A 19041-nucleotide genomic window follows, 5' to 3' on the forward strand; every position below is an offset into this window, starting at 1 on the left:
AGAATACATTTTAGTGATGAAATGCTGATATATTTGTGAATCAGACTTTGATCTGAGGATGTTATAGAAAATCAACGACTTAAAAATGTTTTTATTAGTCCACTTATAGGGCTAAAACCATTTCATGACCATAAATCCTGCAAAAGCATAGTTTTGCTAAAATGTACTATATGACGTATAACCGAAAAACACACTCTAAATAGGCTTGACAGTCTACTTGATTTTTGCAGGAAATATCAATAAACTTTATCATGGTCTCATACATCCATCCGACTTCCCACATCAGTCAGTACCTCTAATGACCTATCCATTTACATAGTCATCTGAATATTCATTCAGTGATATCAGACATGTTATGTATACCTATACTGTATGCTTAACATTTGTCTATGGTTATAGATTGTATTTTAAGATAATGGTTATTTGCAAACAACAAGTTAACGTAGCTAACTTTTGCCCATGATCGTAAGTTGCAAATAATATGCTGGCATTGCTTTTGAGTTCCGAACATTGTTGAAACAGACTTGTTTGCAATTTAATTGGAATTTCCCATTATAATGACACATCTGGGTCGTGTGAAAATGTGTATTAATAGGGACTCAGTAGACAGCTAATTCATTCTAGCTTTGTTTAGATCAGTCTGTGGATTCCATTTATTATCAGAGTTAACAGTTGAGTTTATATACCGTTCGAGATGACTTATTTATCTAAATTATTTATTGGAATTAGTAAGAGACCATTGATCTTTAATTAACACATTGTTTTGTAATTATTGAAACTCTTTTAACGGCATTTTGGAGTGAATCATTGTAGTACATCAGGACATACGAAATTATTGAATTTTAGACCTGAGATAGGACAGCTACAATTATTCAAGATTTAATTCACAATATTGTGTCTCTCGAATTTTCTTCTTGTGATGCAGAGAAATAAACGACCGGATAATTGTATTTAAATAGTTTATTTCAATTTCTTCTGTGACAGACCTAGCGTCGTAACAGCACTAATTACAATTAAACCTACCTTATCTTTATGTAAGATTATACTGTTGTTATTACATATCTAAAATGTATCCGAAGCAGAAAAGATTAAATTTTAATTGCATTCTAATATCCCTACATTTTCAGGAGATAAATGGAAACTTAAAGGATACTCTAAATGTTATATCTACGATGGATACCAGTCGTATGGCTCCTACGAGTCAACTTAACGCCTTAGATAATTTGAAGAATTCTATAACAAATGTTGATGTCGGTACCATGTTAACAAGCGTAAGTACAGGATAGTTAATATGTTTATTCAAATTATGTGTCAGTAAATTCTAAGACAGAATTTAAATTTATATTACAAAAAACATGAAAGGAATAATCTTTTCCTATCCCACATTCATCAAGCAAAAAGTTGATCAGTTAATACTGAGCTATACATTATCAAATTTACTAAACAGTCATATGTTGGTAATTTTTTTTTTTTTGCAGACCTTGAGTTTTATATATGCATTTCAAATCCTTTGACAACCGAGTAATAGGATCCTTTGCAAATTATTTCGGGGATTGTTTTCAATTTAATTCAAAATAAGTTCCTATATAATTTAGTTATCATTACCAATAATATTCAAGATTAATTCTATTAGGGCCCAAATATCATTTTATATTTGTCTCACGGATCATTTATGGTATGACTCATGGATTATTTCCAGTATCGTTCAGAATCTTTATCCGACATAAGCCTCACGGGTTCATTTCTGAAACTGACCAATTAGTTCTGAGCTATACATTGTGAAGTCTGCTTAAAAATCTTATCGTGAAAATTGTATTGTATGGTCTTAGTTTTTTTAAAAATCTTCCAGGGCACCCAGCAATAGGATCATTTTTAAAATGGTTCACGGATCATTTCCACTAAGACTCAGAAATCATTTCCAATATGATTCATGATCATTTCTTTATGGCTTAGAGATCATTTCCAATGTTGCTCAGGAAACATTTCAAGTATGAGTGAGGATCATTTTCAATATGATTCAAGGTCATTTCTAATATGACTAAATTAAAATTTCCAATATTTCTCAGAGATCATTTATAATGTGACTCAGTGATCATGTCCAACATGTCAGGATCGTTTCCAAAATGACTCTGATGTCATTTCCAGTAGTGTTTATGGTTTCTTTGCAAATAACATTCAAAATCTTTTCGGAAAAGGACTAAGGGGTCATTTCCAAAATTCAACACTTAATCCTATTAAATACATTGTCAAATCTGCTTAAGAATCTCATGTTGACAATGGTATTGTATCGTCCATGCGCTTTGAATATTTGTTAAAAAATCTTCTAGGTGATTCTGCAATAGAATAGTTTTCAAATGGTTCACGGATAATTTTCAATATTATTCAGAATCATTTCTAATATATTTTTAACATGGCGCAATGACCATGGCTCAGATATTAATTCCGATACAACGTTTCATTTCCAGTATGACTCAGGAATCATTCCAAATATGCTTCAAGGATTATTGCTTCTAACATGGATGGGTTATCTTTTCCGACATGATTCAGCATATGAACTGTGCCCGAAATGAAGTCATGTTATCAGTCTTCGGCTTTTAACTTCAGTGATGCTACCAACTTTTTAGTACATTTTCATGACACGTTTCAGTATTTTCTAAAGACTATAATTAACGTTTGGACTATTTTGCTTCGTCATCTAGAAGTCATAAATACTTTCTCTAACCAATAGAAATAATTAGGAAAAATATGAACTTGTCTATTAGTAGATAGGCTGTAAAAACACAAACTAATCATTAGTTATTTAAGTGTCGATGTAGAGGATGTAAACATACATACATTTTCAAACAGAGAGCCCATTGTTACGGAAGACAGAATGCTCGGTCTTTTGCCTCTTATCGGCTTTTATATTTTATATCAGCAAAGTATTCTGGTGGCTTCAGAAATAAATAAATTCTTAAAAACGTCAGAACGTATAAGATGAAATATTAATGACATGATGTGATAGTCTTCTTTTTACGCTTTTGCAGCTAAATCTAATGATGTCTTCTCCGGGATTAGTAAGTTCATATTTTAATTCTTCCAGCTTGAAATTGTTTACAGCATGATCTTTCGTTTTTAATGGTATTGTGTCTTTGTTCCTAAATTAGCAAATATGATGCCTCAGTGCGTACAATATGTGTTTTGTCCGAAGTTATCTTCAACGAATTAAACTTTCCCCGTTTAGTTTAGCTCCCAGAAAATATGATTAAATTACAAAAGGCATATGTATGTCTGTACAAAATACGTCAGATTAAAACATTAAGGAAACCTTACAATTGTATCCGTATTACTAACGATCATCATGTATTATTAGAAAACATAAAGTTTGTTTATAAATCATAAAATATCTTTTTATTCTCATCAGTAATCAATTATTTTCCAGCCTCAAGCAACAATCGTATGTATCTATCACCCTGTATTATCCACCTATGTCTCTCAATATCTGTCTTGTATGCTTATTATCTAAACTTTTATTTAAGGTAGGAGTTATTGGAACAGATTTTATTGATGTAGGAGGAACCTTTTCCGTCATGTTAATTTTTCTATAATTATTTGGAAGTGGAAAGGACACAGGTGAAATACTTTCATTACGTTATGTCAAGATTACGCTCAGAAACAAGTGAATATTTTCTACATCGTATCGTTATATTTGCCCTTTGTTAATAGGTCATTTACAAAAAAGGAATACTTTGTTTAGTTATTAAGCAAGCGTGAGTGTAATAGAACAGGAAATATTTATCAGCATACAAATATGACTCTTTGTTAAAAATTTGTCTTAACTTAAATTTTCTTTCTGATTCATTACCAAAGAATCAACTGACCATGGCTCTCAATCACATGGACGGTCTTAAAAATGATATTCCGGTAAGAAGCACATTGGTTCCCTAAATACATAGTATTATTCAGATAGCAAATAATTGTAACCAATTTATTTGTTGAGAAAGTCTTGCCATTTATATATGTTCTGTCAAGTTATATTACTTTAGTTACATAGCCGATATATTATGAAAGAACACAGTGTACTGCGACGGTTAAAAATTTGCATGCTCCCTGGTGCACAATACCCCCACTTGACACTGCAGTAACATAACCTCTATGTACTATATCTTTGCGCTCGTGATCCATGTTGTTTATGGAAACATTCACAGCGTACAAAATCGAATCGAAAGAATTGCATATTTAGGTTAATGATCTCAACCTACATTAAGTATTCATTACACACCTTCAGTTCTATAACGTCTATTAGTAAACAATTTTACAGTATAAATATGTCTTGAACATCTCATAGGTGCGTGGTAGTTCATAATATATACAAAACATGACAATTGAAATCTTTGCACTTTGTTTATTTATTAAATTAATTATTTATTTATTTACAGAATTGGAAGAGTAGTTTATTTTCCAGTATCCAATCCGCTCAACAACAGCTGTCACCGATAACGATGAAAAAGGTTTTGTCTTCTGTGAACTTAATTGAAACACTGCTTCAAATTGTAGTAGTTAACTTTTTTCAGTACGCCCTTAAACTGATGTGTTACGAAAGGTAAGGTTAGATATAAAGTTTGGAGTAGGAGCAGAATAAATATAACATTTTTCTAAAATCGAAACTTGTATTGTGGATGAAAGTAAGAAATGATGTATGCCTAGATAATAGTTTTCAACAAGCATTCTGACAATATAATGGAGGGTGTCCGAATAGCTTCCTATCTTTTCTCCTTTACCATCTTGAAATACGTCTTTCTGAAACTGATGTAAAGAAAACATATTTGAATATCAACAGTTATGGTATATTAATGAGAATGTTGTAAATATTGTTCTTTGTATATATTTGATGTCGGCACAAATACATATGTATGCATTATGACAGACGGTTCATGTATCCAGGCACAATTTAATAATGCCGATGGGTAAAAATAAATCTTAAAAATTTTTCTTTCATCTTTTGACTTTTCTCTCTTCGCTTCATTTGAATATACGATCGTAATAAATCACATTTAATAATGTAACAAACATTTACAAAATACAATTTTTCATTGAACAGATAGTTACCAATTTCACCCAGGATGTCTTCGGCATTGTTGACCAATATATTAGCTTTGCATCCGATGTAGTAAGTATATCAATTTGTTGTCAAACCCTGTATTCTGTACAGAACAGTTATGAATAAATAAATGAAACATAAATTGAAGTAGTTCCATGGTAGGGCTTTGTTCAACATTATGCAGCCAGTTATGCATCACATGCACACGGATCACGAGCAAAAAAATGCTTTAGAAATCACTAACACGGTAATTGCAAAATGGAAGGTTGTACGTCCCGTTTAAACAGTTGTCGCAAAACATTACCCCTCTGAGAAGCTCTTGTCTCTTTTTTAATGTTGTTGCTGTCTCCTTCGTTCTTCATGAGGATCATGCTGTTAAAATGACTGTTTAGTGTCATATAAGTCTAAACTTCAGTAGATCATCACGGTTGCATTGAGAAAAAAAATCTTTAATTTGCTTACATTTTGTCTTCATTCTACTGAGTTATTATTCGTATACATATATGCTTCATTCCAAAACATCTTAAAGTATAATCTCTTAGGAACACTCCTGCCAATAAAGTAAACTTTTAATCTTCTTTTTTAAAGTTGGAAGATATCCTAGTCAAATGCCTCTGTTCCGCGTAACATCTCCAGCGTTTTGCATTGTCCTGTAGGTAATGAACAAAACTTTCTCGTCATGATATACTGTTGAGGGCATATACTGGTCAATGATTTGTGGGCAACGGTACATAATGATCGTCAACAGCAACTGCTGAATTTAGACTAAAATTAGTTTGGTCTAAAGTCTGTGAGGAATAGTTTCGTCGTCTAGCTGTTGCGAATATAGGCCTTATAATATTTAACATGAAGGAAATTAAACCATCAATTTAAGTAAAATTCAACAAACAATTTATTCCGTATAATATAAGTGAAAATTCAAAAGAAACAGTAATTCAAATAAGATCCCAAATAAACCTAACGTTCTATTACATGTCCAAAAGTATATAATGATCCGAATGAATTTCATTAGTCTTAAATGTTATACTGTACCCATATCCTTGACTGTCCTGATATACTAGTGGTTTTGAATGTCCTGCTATATATTTGATGCAATCCAGAATGTCTTAGAATGAATTAATAAAATCCGAAAATAATTTTTAATCTGGTCAATAAATGATTGGAATAAGCAATTCTTCTGGACTTAATTCTGATAAAACAGGATTCGAACAGAACAACTTAAAACAACGATGAATGCTTGGGAAATTTTCCTATTTACGCAAATTTAAATTGACCTGTAAAACAGTATAATGTTCTGGAAAACTAGTCATTCCTAATACAAAATTCCATCAAATTGTTGACGATTTAAGACCTTTAAATCAACGTTTAGTAAATATATTGTTCGCCACTTACATTCACGACTAAGATCCGGAAAGTTAAACTTCCACAACCCTCAATCATGGACAAAAATAAATCAAGTACACTATATAGATATACATAACATAATCCATTTCAGTATTTTTTGCAATTCAGCATAATTTCGTCGTGACCTGTTTCCCATACAATTACTGTGAAATGGGTATATATGTGATCTCAACCTTTAAGTAGATTTACTACGCAATTTATGACTGTATATGTTTATTTTACGATAGGAAGTGAGCTATTGGATTTCCATAGAGCAATAATGTTGATATTTTATTGGAATGGAATACCAGAAATTCATATCTCTCTCCCTTTAGTAGGGAAAAAAAATGACCAATACAAATTTGAGCTAATTTTATACTGTCGCTTGATAAGCAGGGCCGCCTTACATGTAGATGAACCATGTTTAATCCTACATTGCATATAAGCTTTTTGTCTTCTTTTTATGTCCTATCTTACCTCGAATCAAGAAAGAGAATTAATTATGTTACCACTGATATTTTCTGTGCGAATACACATAAAATATAGCACAATTATCGCTGAAATTATCATGCGATATACCGTAAGAAATCTGCTACTTCAGTATGTTTTATATATATATATATTATCTTGGGTGTATTTTCATCACTGGATGGTGTATATCCATTATTCACTCCTTTCAAGTGCACCCGATAGAGAAAAAAAATTGCGTTTATCAGGGATTAAGACTGATGAAAGAAAACTGACAATAAACACTCCAAAACTAGTTTATTACTAAGTGCTTGTCGAAGCAATCATAAAACAAAGACACAAGGCATAAGACCCACAAGGAAAGTGTTAAAGTAAAACTAAAACATTATCGGAAAGCATGTCTCAAGGAACTATTGTTTATAACCTTTAGACGTTCAGAACAATTAAGTCTAGTATCGTTTTGTAAATTTAAAGCTTTTCTTAGTGTTTATGGATTTTTATTTGTCTCTGTTTTGTAAAGTTTGTGGCTCGGCTTTATAATTAAAAGTTCAAAATATTTTGTTATAACCTGTTTTTTCATTGAACATGTGAATAAATTAAACACCAATTGATAGATAATGTTACTTTCTTTATAATAATCTACAACTGCACGTGCAATACGTCTGTAGATCCATGTGTGATGTAACATAGGTAAATGACACAGACCAAAAATGTCAGGGAAGGAAAACAATACTGCTTTTGAGCAAAGTGCACATTGAAAAAATCCCGAGCTCTTCGGGTACTCTCGCATGATTTCAAGGTCGACTTGAATAAAGTTTACGGATATAATTAACTTGTATATCCTACCACGCTCATGTCTTTTCTTTGTTTTAGACAAGTTTGCCAATCCATGGAAGACAATTTACGATCTGTATGACAGTTGTCTGCGATTGGCAACCGGGCAGTGGCTGCTGTGAAGATAGCAATTGATGAACAATGCTCGATAAATCATCTGTTTTAATGTATTGAAAAATCACTTGAAATGTATCCCGCATTTGTTGAGGGATAATCAACCTCAGACTAGGGTTGAGACGTTGGAATAAGACTGCCACGGGACCTGAAGCATAGATTTACTTCTTAGAACCCGATTCTGGAAAATATATTAATGTTTGAATCTTGGAAAAAAAACGAGCAGATGTCACAAAACTCTCGACAAAGTCGGATTGTTTAAGTTTTATACGAATTATTGTTTAATGCAAAATTCCGCTTCGTCCAGGTACTTGTGCCTGACTCGGCTAGTGTGACTAGACTCTTATATGTCTCAAACGTGTTGCAAAAATTTTTGGAATACCACAGCACTACCCTTCCGTCTATTATGTCGCAATGCACGTGCATATAAATCCAACATTGTGACCAACTACTCAATGTAACACAGCATACAATCTTTGTAACATCCTCCAAACACCCCTGAGTTAACGTCAATGAAGTATTGACTGAATATATATTTTCTGAGGAGAAGAGGGTTTGAAATCCGCTATGTGGATGGAACTGCAGCTTCCAATGTATTTTGTTGAACAACATCACCAAAGTGAGTACAAAATGAAATTTAATAATCAGAGAATCAGACTGAGAAAAAGTGTAGAAGTACACGTGGAGAACTTTGAGGAGATGCACTGACGGAAGAGTTAAGCTGAGCAGCATATTGGTAATAGTCAGCGACTTAATGCGATTGTAAATTGGACGAATTGAATGAATATATGTAAGGGGTGGTACGATGAAGAGAAGAGTCAATTCAACGCATTGATTCAGAAGCATGTTTGGTATACTTTAATTAAATAATGTATTTCCTCTTATGTTACAAAAAATGACATTTTAACTTGTGGGCTTTTCCACATAATCAAATAATGTGACGCAACACATCCCTAAAAATGTAGGAAAATTTGTTTGCCCATTAATGTTACAGCAAACTTGCTTCTCATTCTAAGCTTCTCATGTATATGTCTTACTTCTGAATTATTACTCAACGATTTCTCATTTATCTGAAAATAATAATTCTGTTATTCATTTGCTTTGGAGAAATTGGCTGGAGTGATGTTTCCGGAGTAAGTGGTTAGTAATGACGCGTGTAACAGAATTATTTAATTCACAAAGAAGTGTACAATTTATCACCGTTAATCATGTTGCTGTTATTGATGTTGTTGTAGGGTTGAACACCATTTTTCAGCACACGATAGGCTGGCTATACATGGCGGCCAGTATTAATGGTGGAGGAAGAACCCGGGAAAACCCCCCTGAAAGAACCAACGACCCACGAGAAGCTATAGGCAAGCTTTCTCACATAACCACATTGGCCGAATCTGAGACTCGAACCCACGCAGGCAGAGGTGAGATGGCAGTGATTAGTAACGGAGCACGCTTTTGATCACAAGGCCACTCGGGGCCCTTAACATTAATTATGATGCTTACACTCAAAATGCATGCCACCAAATATGATATTTAAATTATGGAAACTACATGATTAAATTTCACTTTCTTGTTTGCAGTTAGAAAACAAGCTGGGCAAATGCACTCCTCTCTGGAATATGTATAACTCTATACTTATAGTATCCTTCTGCAAGTACACCATTGATGCTTTCGTAAGTAAGATGAAAATGTGGTAGTAGTGTTGTTGTAGTTATATTTCACAACGTTTAAGTTTACACTCAAAATAATGTGTTCACTGGATTTATACTCATTATTAACCTACTCGTTGTAAGGCTTGACATCACTTTGATGATTTTACAAATTTTACACTAAAAATAAGAAGAAAAAAAACATCTTCGTTAAAATCATAAACATATATAAACAGCAAATTTTGGTCTTCGACAATTCAAAAGGTATGTTGATAGTTTCTCCACGACTAAATGTTCGATTTCATTCTGTTCAATGTCCAAAACATAAGTTTGAATGCTGTACAAATGTAAACTCCCAAATGTCAAGAAGAGTTGTCTTTAAATAAATCTTCCTCAACATATTGATACAATTTAGGATATGGTAATTATTTCATAAAACTCAAGATATGCTTTTCCAGAATGGTTTCTGGTTTTCCATTGGGTGGTGCCTATTTTTCTTCATGCCTGGAATTATATTGGCTGTTAAACTTGAGAAGCACTTTCGCAGAATGAACTCTGTCGGGCCACATGATGACTCACACTCGTAAGTATGGATAACTGCGGGGGATGAGGGTGTACAATCTATTAATGCGTAGTTTATGAAGATATTGATTGATGCTCTTAAATGTGTGAATGCTAAACAAATTTAAAAACGAACTTACTATTTAAATCTGTATTACGTAATTTAGTGTTACGCTTCATTCTTGGAAGCCCTGCTGGCGGCATGTGGACGGTAGGTGTAACTGACGTCGTAAAAATGAGTTTGTATGTTATATACAACATAAATCTAACATCGTGTACCGATTTATTTCTGTGCCGATATGTTTACACTTATCAATCCTTTAAATACAATATCAGTACTGTGTAAACCATCATCAACAACTATAGCAAAATATGCTAAACCAATGAACCACTTTGAGGAAAACACGTGGCATAGCACTTACAAGTTCTCTTTATTATTCATAATGTCAGTCTATAACGTTATGCACCTTATTTTTGTGTGTACCTTTAGATTTATATTTGGGACGATGGAAACAATATTATGGTAATGTGGACTATATATATATATATATATATATATATATATATATATATATATATATATATATATATATATATATATATATATATATATATATGGGGGTGTAACGCACTGCTATTTAACAATATATCATGAATGATCTAATTCAATGTATATCAATAAGGAATATAATGTTTCCTTTCTTACCTCCTTCAATTTCTCGCTTTACCCTGATTGCCAAGTATGCATGATTACACCCAATTCTAATCTCAATAGATAGTATATTTAATATTGCCTTTTACTTAAAACCTGCGCTCAGATTTATTCTTTGTTTATTATTATAGAGAATCATATTTCATTTTAAGATTCTATTTGCCTTTAACATTTTATCTTATCCAGCACGATCCCACTGTTGCAAATCTCATTTCGTATCATGGCCAATCTGCTATTACGTCTTTTATATCCTAAACGTTCTAGGTACTGCATTATTATGAGAAAATATAAACGCGTTTTCCTAAGAACGAATGTTCTACGTTAGGAGTACAGTATTACTCAGAAAAACGAGTTCGTATTTTCCCACACATATTTAGTAACCTTGTCATTATAAACTCATTCTGCTTTTCTTCCTAAGGACTAATAATAAAGAAAGCACACTAAACGAAACAAAGAAATTTAATTTATGCTGGATATAAAAGTAAATACACAACTATAGTTTCAACTATCAATCGAAACCGTATTAATACGTAAGTAGCACCTCCCAGCAAACTTTGAACTTGGTTGCGCGCTACAGGCATTCGTGTCATAACTAAATCACGTTTTTGTCTACTTAGAATTCAAATTTAGAGTCATATTGTGAATAAATGCACATGGGAACAACCTTTGCAGTTGATCAGGAATACTGGGATTGCGTTTTTCTTTCGATCCAACTAAACTCTGTTTTCCTTGGTATGATGAACTAGACTTATTAGACGTGACAATGTCGTACCATGTAAATGGAATGGCCTTGATACAGCTGAACTTGTATGTCTGTCTTTTAATTGATTGTTTGGAATCAAAATGTAGGGTAATATATGAATTAATTTAATTTAAATTCTTTAAAAAAACGCAGAATTAGACATTGTTTACTGACGAATATCATCTTCATTTCGTTTTAAGAGCGGAAAGAAAATATGATTTCTGTTAAACATGGTCCTTGTTGGGAGGACCCCAACTATTTACATGACGTTATGACTTTTATCGTTTCTATAAATACAAAAATTGCTAAAGCGGTGTGACAACTCATTTCGCTAGCGGAAATAAGACTTTTTCATCGACTTGGCTTTTTTGGCTGTGAAGCTATTAGTTTTCTTCCAAAACCCGTCTTTATCTGTTGCATTTTTTCTCACGAATTTAGTGTTTTGACTGACTTGTAAAAAAGGATGTATATGAGGGTGGCGGGATAGCCCCTGCCCTTAATATATCTTTATGTGACATTTGTAGCGAACCTTGATACCACGGGTCATAGTCTGAACCATTCGATTTCCGAATAGTAAGGAACATTTCTAAATAACTGTAAATTAGTACAATGGTATTTTCACTAATGCATTGCATGTCTCAGGTCTGTTGTGGACAAAGCGGGAACTTGTCCACATCGTCACCTTTATGATTTCTACTTGCAAATGGACCGAACAGCTAGTCATCCACTGACAAATCTAATTAATCAAGCTCCGGCGTATGCTAGAAGATTATACCTTGTTGGTTTACAATCAAAAGTAGTTCGTAACACATGATGCGAATTTAGACTTACGTGTCATGCAGTATGGAAAATTTCCCCATGGTTGGGACATGTAAAGATAACGGAAAAAAATTAAATGAATATATAATAATACTTCGTTTGCGAATTGTAATGTAAGATATTGCATGGCATAATGTAAGCCATTATTGTGTGGAAGTGAGATTCGACATATTGCATGGTATCATGTAAGCCCCTATGATGTGGAAGTGCTATATAACATACTGCATGGTATCATGTAAGGAGCTGTTCGCCTGTAGTATGATGTGGTGGTATAGACCCTCTTCTCGTGCTCTATATCACACTAGACAAAACACTAGGAGAACAGTACCCTCGAGGGAAGGCCGAACGATGTTTGGTTCATATGACGTTATCTCGTGGCAATCGCGCCAGTCAGAGCTGGTGCAATTCTGTTGTTAGATATGGTACTCTAGCGTCAAGTGGAAATACTCGGTCTCTTAAAAACGTATCCGTAGTTTGCCTATCGGAACCCGAGAAAGTATAATGTGTTGGACTAAATTAAATACGCCTTATCAGAGGCATATCCATATAAGGTGCATCGAAAGTAATGAATACTTTAACTGTTATGGTTCGACTCAAAAGTGCCAACCAACGCAAAGCAATCAAGCGAACGAGCAACACCCACCCCAACAAGAAAAACTCCCCACAAACACAAAAAACAAAACCAACAAAACACAACTGTGCCTCCTTCAAATATCATGGAAATCTGAGTACGAAAATGTAAATCAGTTTGTACTAATGTAAGAAAAATCATGGAAAGAAAATGTCCATACTACAATTCTCTCTGTCAAGGTAAGATGTCCACTTATTTCGCCAGTTCAAGAATATTTAGAAGTGTCTTGAAGCATAAACACGTGTAAATGTTTTAGAAATGCAAATAAAATCTGATCTGATCTAATCTGGAGGTATTTATTCATTAAATAGTTTAATAGTCAAAGTTTGTACTTATCACACTTTTTATGTCTTAAATACGGTTCACTAATCATTTTCGCGTTTTTCTTAAACTCAGATTGGTTTACAAGAATATCATATTCATGATAATATTCACAGACATCAGAGATTAAAACTCAGTAACACGATCCTAAAATCTACCAGAAAGGCATGTTTTATATTTCAGGCAAACTTTAGGATTTCCAAACTTTGAGTTATTCATCTCTTATTTCAAGAAGATTAAGATTATCGGTTGTCAGTGCTTGTTATCATATAAATATATTTTATATTGTTTACAAACTGATTTGACTACTGTAGAAAGTGTGAACAACCAATTCTGCCATGTATACAATTTTACGTTTATTAATTTATGTGGAGGATTTAATCTGAGGTAAGATTGTGTATTCTTTTCCTATTGGGACGGTTTGGATGATGTTGCAAATTACGTTCTTACCATTATGTGGAATAAGCCGAGTCAGTTTATTTCTAAGCGTTACTGTGTAATTTCTGGTCGTTATTAAATCAACAATATTCACTGATAAATATTATACATTTATTTGTACAAATAAAAGTAGAAGACTAAATCAACAGAATTGACTTCGCACACACTGGATTAAATGACGACAATGTTCACATAGATACGGGCTATAATAATATTATGCATATATATGTGAATCATTTGCTCTTTTGTATAGGCATTGTCTAATTTGGCCCTATAATTTCCATTCAACTGGAAAGGATCTTCTGTTAAAAAGAAAATGAATATATATTAACTAAATTGAAACTGATAAAGCTATGTTTCGAGTATAATTCCCGTCCCTTATCTTTTTCAGGTCAGATTCAGTCATGGAAATGAAACATAACGTAAGTTACTACTGTCTTAAGTCGTACAAATCAGGACAGCTGTGCTAATTATCAAGACACAAACAATTATGTCATAGAGGCGTGGATGGATATGATATCTGATATACAGCAATTGATAAATTGGATTATTTACTAGACATATATACTACTTAACAATTGCATCATATGTTGTCCAGTTTATATCGACAAGCAAACATTGCGACGATTTTGATCAAGAAATTGTATATATGCCAGTTTCCGAATTAAGAGAGAATTGTGTGTTAGATCAAAACAATGCAATCCCTGTTCACCACTAGATCATCACATTCTTCAAAGATATGTTAGATCAGTGTTTTGTTGTCACATCCTGCCATTCTTGCTAGAAGAGGCAAAATGAAGACTAATTGAAAGAATTTTTTTAATAACCATATTATCCTGTTCCTGTTGAGTGAACTGCATTTCCATTAGGTCCGTTGCTTTTAACTTTTTCATCAGATTACATAGAGATTTGAAATGTATAGGATTTTATCAAGATTTCGATAATGGTTTAATCTTTTTACACGATGGTTCAGAAACCTACTTGTAGGATAAAGATGATTTTTAAATTCTGGAATTGTTTACCAAAAATGTTTGAGCTGATAGCAAACATAATTAAATCATGTACAAATGTATGATTTATGTATTTTATAAACTTTTTTCTTTGTAGGCATGATATATTTGTCCGTGAGCTCGACCAGCTTCTCCAGATGTCCCGGACCAAGCCAATGTATTACACATATCTCCTTGTGAGAAAGAGTTATTTTCTAATGGATAAACTAAATTATGTATATGTCGTGTTAGTGAATATTTCCATGAAATCAATTCTAAGTCCATTTTTTTTAAAAATTAATACATGTATTTTGAGAAAGGTAATTTCAATTCGAGTAGTTTCCTGAAATACAGGAAATGTCTTCACCTCTTCGCTCCATGATTTTTAGATTTAATCCTCTTAAGCTTTAAATGGAATTGTTTATCTGAACGTGTTCTTTTCTTTGTCAATGTCATTTTTCTTATTTACTTATTACTTTGTCAAATTTACTTTGTTTCTTCTCAGCAACAATAAGTTTTAAAGCCAGTTATTGGGCACTAATATTAAATTCTAATATGATACAATCGTCACAAGCTTGTTTATTTTTGTTTTGGCATAAGCTGTCGAAGTTGGCACGCCTTTAATTTTTTTAAAAATGCAATCAGGATATATTTGCAATAGAACAAAACAGCCCTGTTAAAAATAGATCGTATCCGTCCATTACATAACAACTAGTCTTTCAAATTAGTAAACTTTATTTCTGTTTTGTGCAGTATTACATTGTTGGCAGTGTGATGATTGGTGTTGTTTTTGTTGTTGAGGGTGGTAGTGTTTTAATATTTTGCTTTATATTTATTCTTCTTTATATTAATTCACTTGAATTTTCAATTGAATATAAATCCGTCCAATGGATAAAAAGAGTGTTTCATATACATAGGCTGAACTTTTTAAAATATAATGAAGACGGAATATTAAAATACTGCTCCGTTAAACTTCACATAACCATATTTCGTTGGGCATATTGGAACTTGAGCCAATTCAGAACTACCGAGTGCTAAATTGGAACGTCTGTCTACTTGCAGGCAGATAGTGATTCCTATGTAAGCTATAAATCTAATCTTTACCTGGTAAGCTGGGGAATGGGCGATAGGAGGGACGCACTAGACTCAAAGTGCATGAGAACGATGGACAAATGCCACTAACCATCGCTTATTTATAACCACATACAATTACAAGGTAAATTGTACAAATGACTCGCTACAGAATGAATCTCAATATTGTTATGGTTATCACTTCAATAACTGTTGAAAGAAGCTCTGTATTTAATCAAGATGATGTTACAATAAATCTATTTCCATGTTTTATCTTTCCTAGACGACTGACTCTTTAATGGCACTTCCAGACGGTTTCAAACAGTTCTTTATTTAACACTGAATAAGGTGCGCGGTGACATCACTATATGCTTTTTTATCTAATTGCATCCTCTGTGAAACGTCAGTTACATGAGTATTTGAATTTAGCACTTTACCACTTAAAACATTTTGATACTTCTTGCGTCGATACAATCATATCAAATTAGTCTAAAGTCTTTTTCTTTGCAAATAATAATAATAAAAATAATAATAATAATAATAATGATAATGGCATGTGATATGTAGAGATGGGTGTTTTTGGATGATGTATCTTTTGAAATATTAACCTTATTTGAAAATTAATGTACATCATTCAAGTAAACAGTATGTAACTGAAGCACCGTTCTGCCAGGCTGACTGTCTTGGAGAGATAAATTGGTCGGAATTCCAAGTTGTGTTGGATTGGAATTCTACGCTTCCTTTGATGATTCAGAATTACCCAGGACCCTATATGCCCCACGAAATATACGTTTTACCAGCCTTTTTACAACATGCTGGCATTTTGCATGTATAGAGCTTTACATTTAGTAACAAAACTGAAATCCATGGTTTAATATTACTGTTACTTGACATAATCTTGTTCAAACTAAAGACAAATACGTTCCAAATTTAGACATCAATTGTTTCAGTCTGTTATAAGTACCAGTATAAGCTTATCTTTGATATGAAGAGAATAAAACGGGAAGTAAAATTCTCACCTTGTCAGCAACTTTCTTATTCATTAATACACAGAAGTTAATATCTATTGTAATGTAAAATTACACGTTACCTGAAAATGCATTGGAGAAAGATAAATTAGTCGGTTATCCACTGTACATAACTGAATCGTAATTTATAAATGAGTTACTTTTCATTCGTTTAGATTCACTATAACAGACTATTTCGTACGTGCTTTAGCGTGATTTCCATTTTTAACTGGATCTAATTATATGGATTTATTTAGTCATTTTTATATTTATCCCTAGTAGATGTTGATGATTTCTATAATATATAATGTTCTTTCTACATCATAAGTTTTATTATTGCTGCCTATTGTTGTTTTTAGACCTGATATTTACCTGTGTGTCCAAAAAAACTGGTGAGCTTGATGTTTGCATAAAATAGTTTACATCAGTTGAGGGACTATAGGATCCGGACTTGATATCATCTTTAATGGAAAAATCGATTATCTTACACAAGATAAATTATTTTATTTTAGCTTTAGAGCATACATTTAATCTTTGAGACACTTTCAAAATTTGCCTGGTAATCCCTTCGTTCCTGAGAATCCGAAATTTTAAGCATGTTGCACGTTATGGTGTGAAGGTCAGTTACATAAAACATTATATATGTTCTTGGCGGTATACTGTGGCTTTTTGTATAAAAATATGTATTCGTTTAGGATAGACAAGTTCATCACCATATAAACATATCAACAGCGACATAAGAAAGACTGAGTAGCAAATAAATAGTTATATCAAGCGCTCTCTCTTTGGCAACAGTGTACGTTTTACGGATTATATTTACAAATGAACTAATGTACATACAAAATGCTTCAAACACGAATAAATTACAAATAAAAAAGGATATTTGAATACAGATAAAATATGGCGGATCTTCTTCTATGTCGCCTGACAGTTTCGTTTGGTTGTCAGCTTATCAAAATGCCTAGAAAAGTCCAACGCGGATATTCCTGTAAATCTTTTGTGAAACTTCAGATAATAACATCATGTAATTGTGGTCGTATAAGAAAATTAGACAAACTTAGATTTTAAAGCTGATGTGATTGATATAAATAAGAGTTAAATATCATATGGCAATAGTAAAATGAAATTTAGGGATAGTAATATGGTATTAAACGTTAGTAAAACGGCATTAAGCGACAGTAAAACGGCATTAAGCGACAGTAAAACGGCATTAAACGATAGTAAAACGGCATTAAGCAATAATAAACGGGCATTTTGGGATACTATAACTGTATTAAGATTGAGTAAAACAGCATTTAGCTATTGTAACATATATATTTCTTAAACAAAGACTATATTATTTGTACCTTACCTTCTTTGGTATGAGTATCAACAGATGTAACTGTGATTGAATGAACAAGACGATCGAGGGAAATGGTTGTTTTGTGGCGTCCCTACTTTGTTACATAGAACAGATTTTATGTCATTTACCCACACCTAAACCATCCCCGCCCAAAATATAAGTTTGTGAAGAAATGTGCCGGTTACAAAAAAGTGAAGGTGAAATCCTAAGAAAATTTCATCTGAAAAAAAGTATCCGACGTCACATCTGTTGGAAATGATTTTAATGGAAGCTTTAATTATCAGCTAGCTATTTTAATCTGGTTTTCCGTTAAATTCCGCATTATTTGTTGTTTCGTTTTTATAAAACATTACATATTTTTTTATCTTGATACTTGCAGTAGCAACTTAATATCTGCTTTCTTCTTTTTTAATAAACTTGCTTTTGTAGTATACATGTATTTGCGTTCTTTTTTCAACTACACGTGTTTCTATCTTTACTGTTATGCACTTAGAGAATCATCCATGTCAAAAGGTTACATTTTCTTTGCTTATGTTCTTAAACCGTGAACATGCATGCTTTAGAATAGCGATTAAGTTTCAATAGAGATATCTGAACTACTGATGTCAAAACATTGTGTTACTGATGATATTAGTTCTTGTATGTGCTCTTTAAAGAGTGTGTCTTATATAAACATATATAGTGATTGTAATGATTAATAGAGATACTAACAGCTTGCATGACACTAACAAATATCGGTGTTGCTATATATAATTTTAATTGGCTAATATTATCGTTTCATGTTGAATTAGGACGGCAAGCACCACATATCAGATATTTTTAGTGTACAACATTGTTTGGCGAATTCGCTCACTTTATGTTTAGTTTTTTTGTGTTGTTTATTTGG

The 19041-nt window shown here is 32.7% G+C and overlaps 1 protein-coding gene across 1 annotated transcript in view; it reads left to right on the forward strand.

Annotated features, from left to right (window-relative positions):
• The window catches only part of LOC149795549 (prominin-1-like), a 149683-nt gene extending 131097 nt beyond the window's left edge, over positions 1-18586 (forward strand). Inside the window, exons 16-25 of the mRNA XM_089963819.1 lie at positions 1128-1271; positions 3027-3056; positions 3422-3436; positions 3850-3903; positions 4419-4490; positions 5081-5149; positions 9454-9546; positions 9981-10105; positions 14138-14168; positions 14854-18586. Coding sequence (XP_089819945.1) covers positions 1128-1271; positions 3027-3056; positions 3422-3436; positions 3850-3903; positions 4419-4490; positions 5081-5149; positions 9454-9546; positions 9981-10105; positions 14138-14168; positions 14854-14859 — 639 coding nt within the window. The 3' untranslated portion in view covers positions 14860-18586. The remainder of the gene's footprint in view (positions 1-1127; positions 1272-3026; positions 3057-3421; positions 3437-3849; positions 3904-4418; positions 4491-5080; positions 5150-9453; positions 9547-9980; positions 10106-14137; positions 14169-14853) is intronic.
• The last annotated feature ends 455 nt before the right edge of the window (positions 18587-19041 follow it).

The sequence above is a fragment of the Sinohyriopsis cumingii genome, chromosome 7 (assembly GCF_028554795.1).
Source record: "Sinohyriopsis cumingii isolate HCF-2022 chromosome 7, ASM2855479v2, whole genome shotgun sequence".
In the NCBI taxonomy this organism is placed as follows: domain Eukaryota; kingdom Metazoa; phylum Mollusca; class Bivalvia; order Unionida; family Unionidae; genus Sinohyriopsis; species Sinohyriopsis cumingii.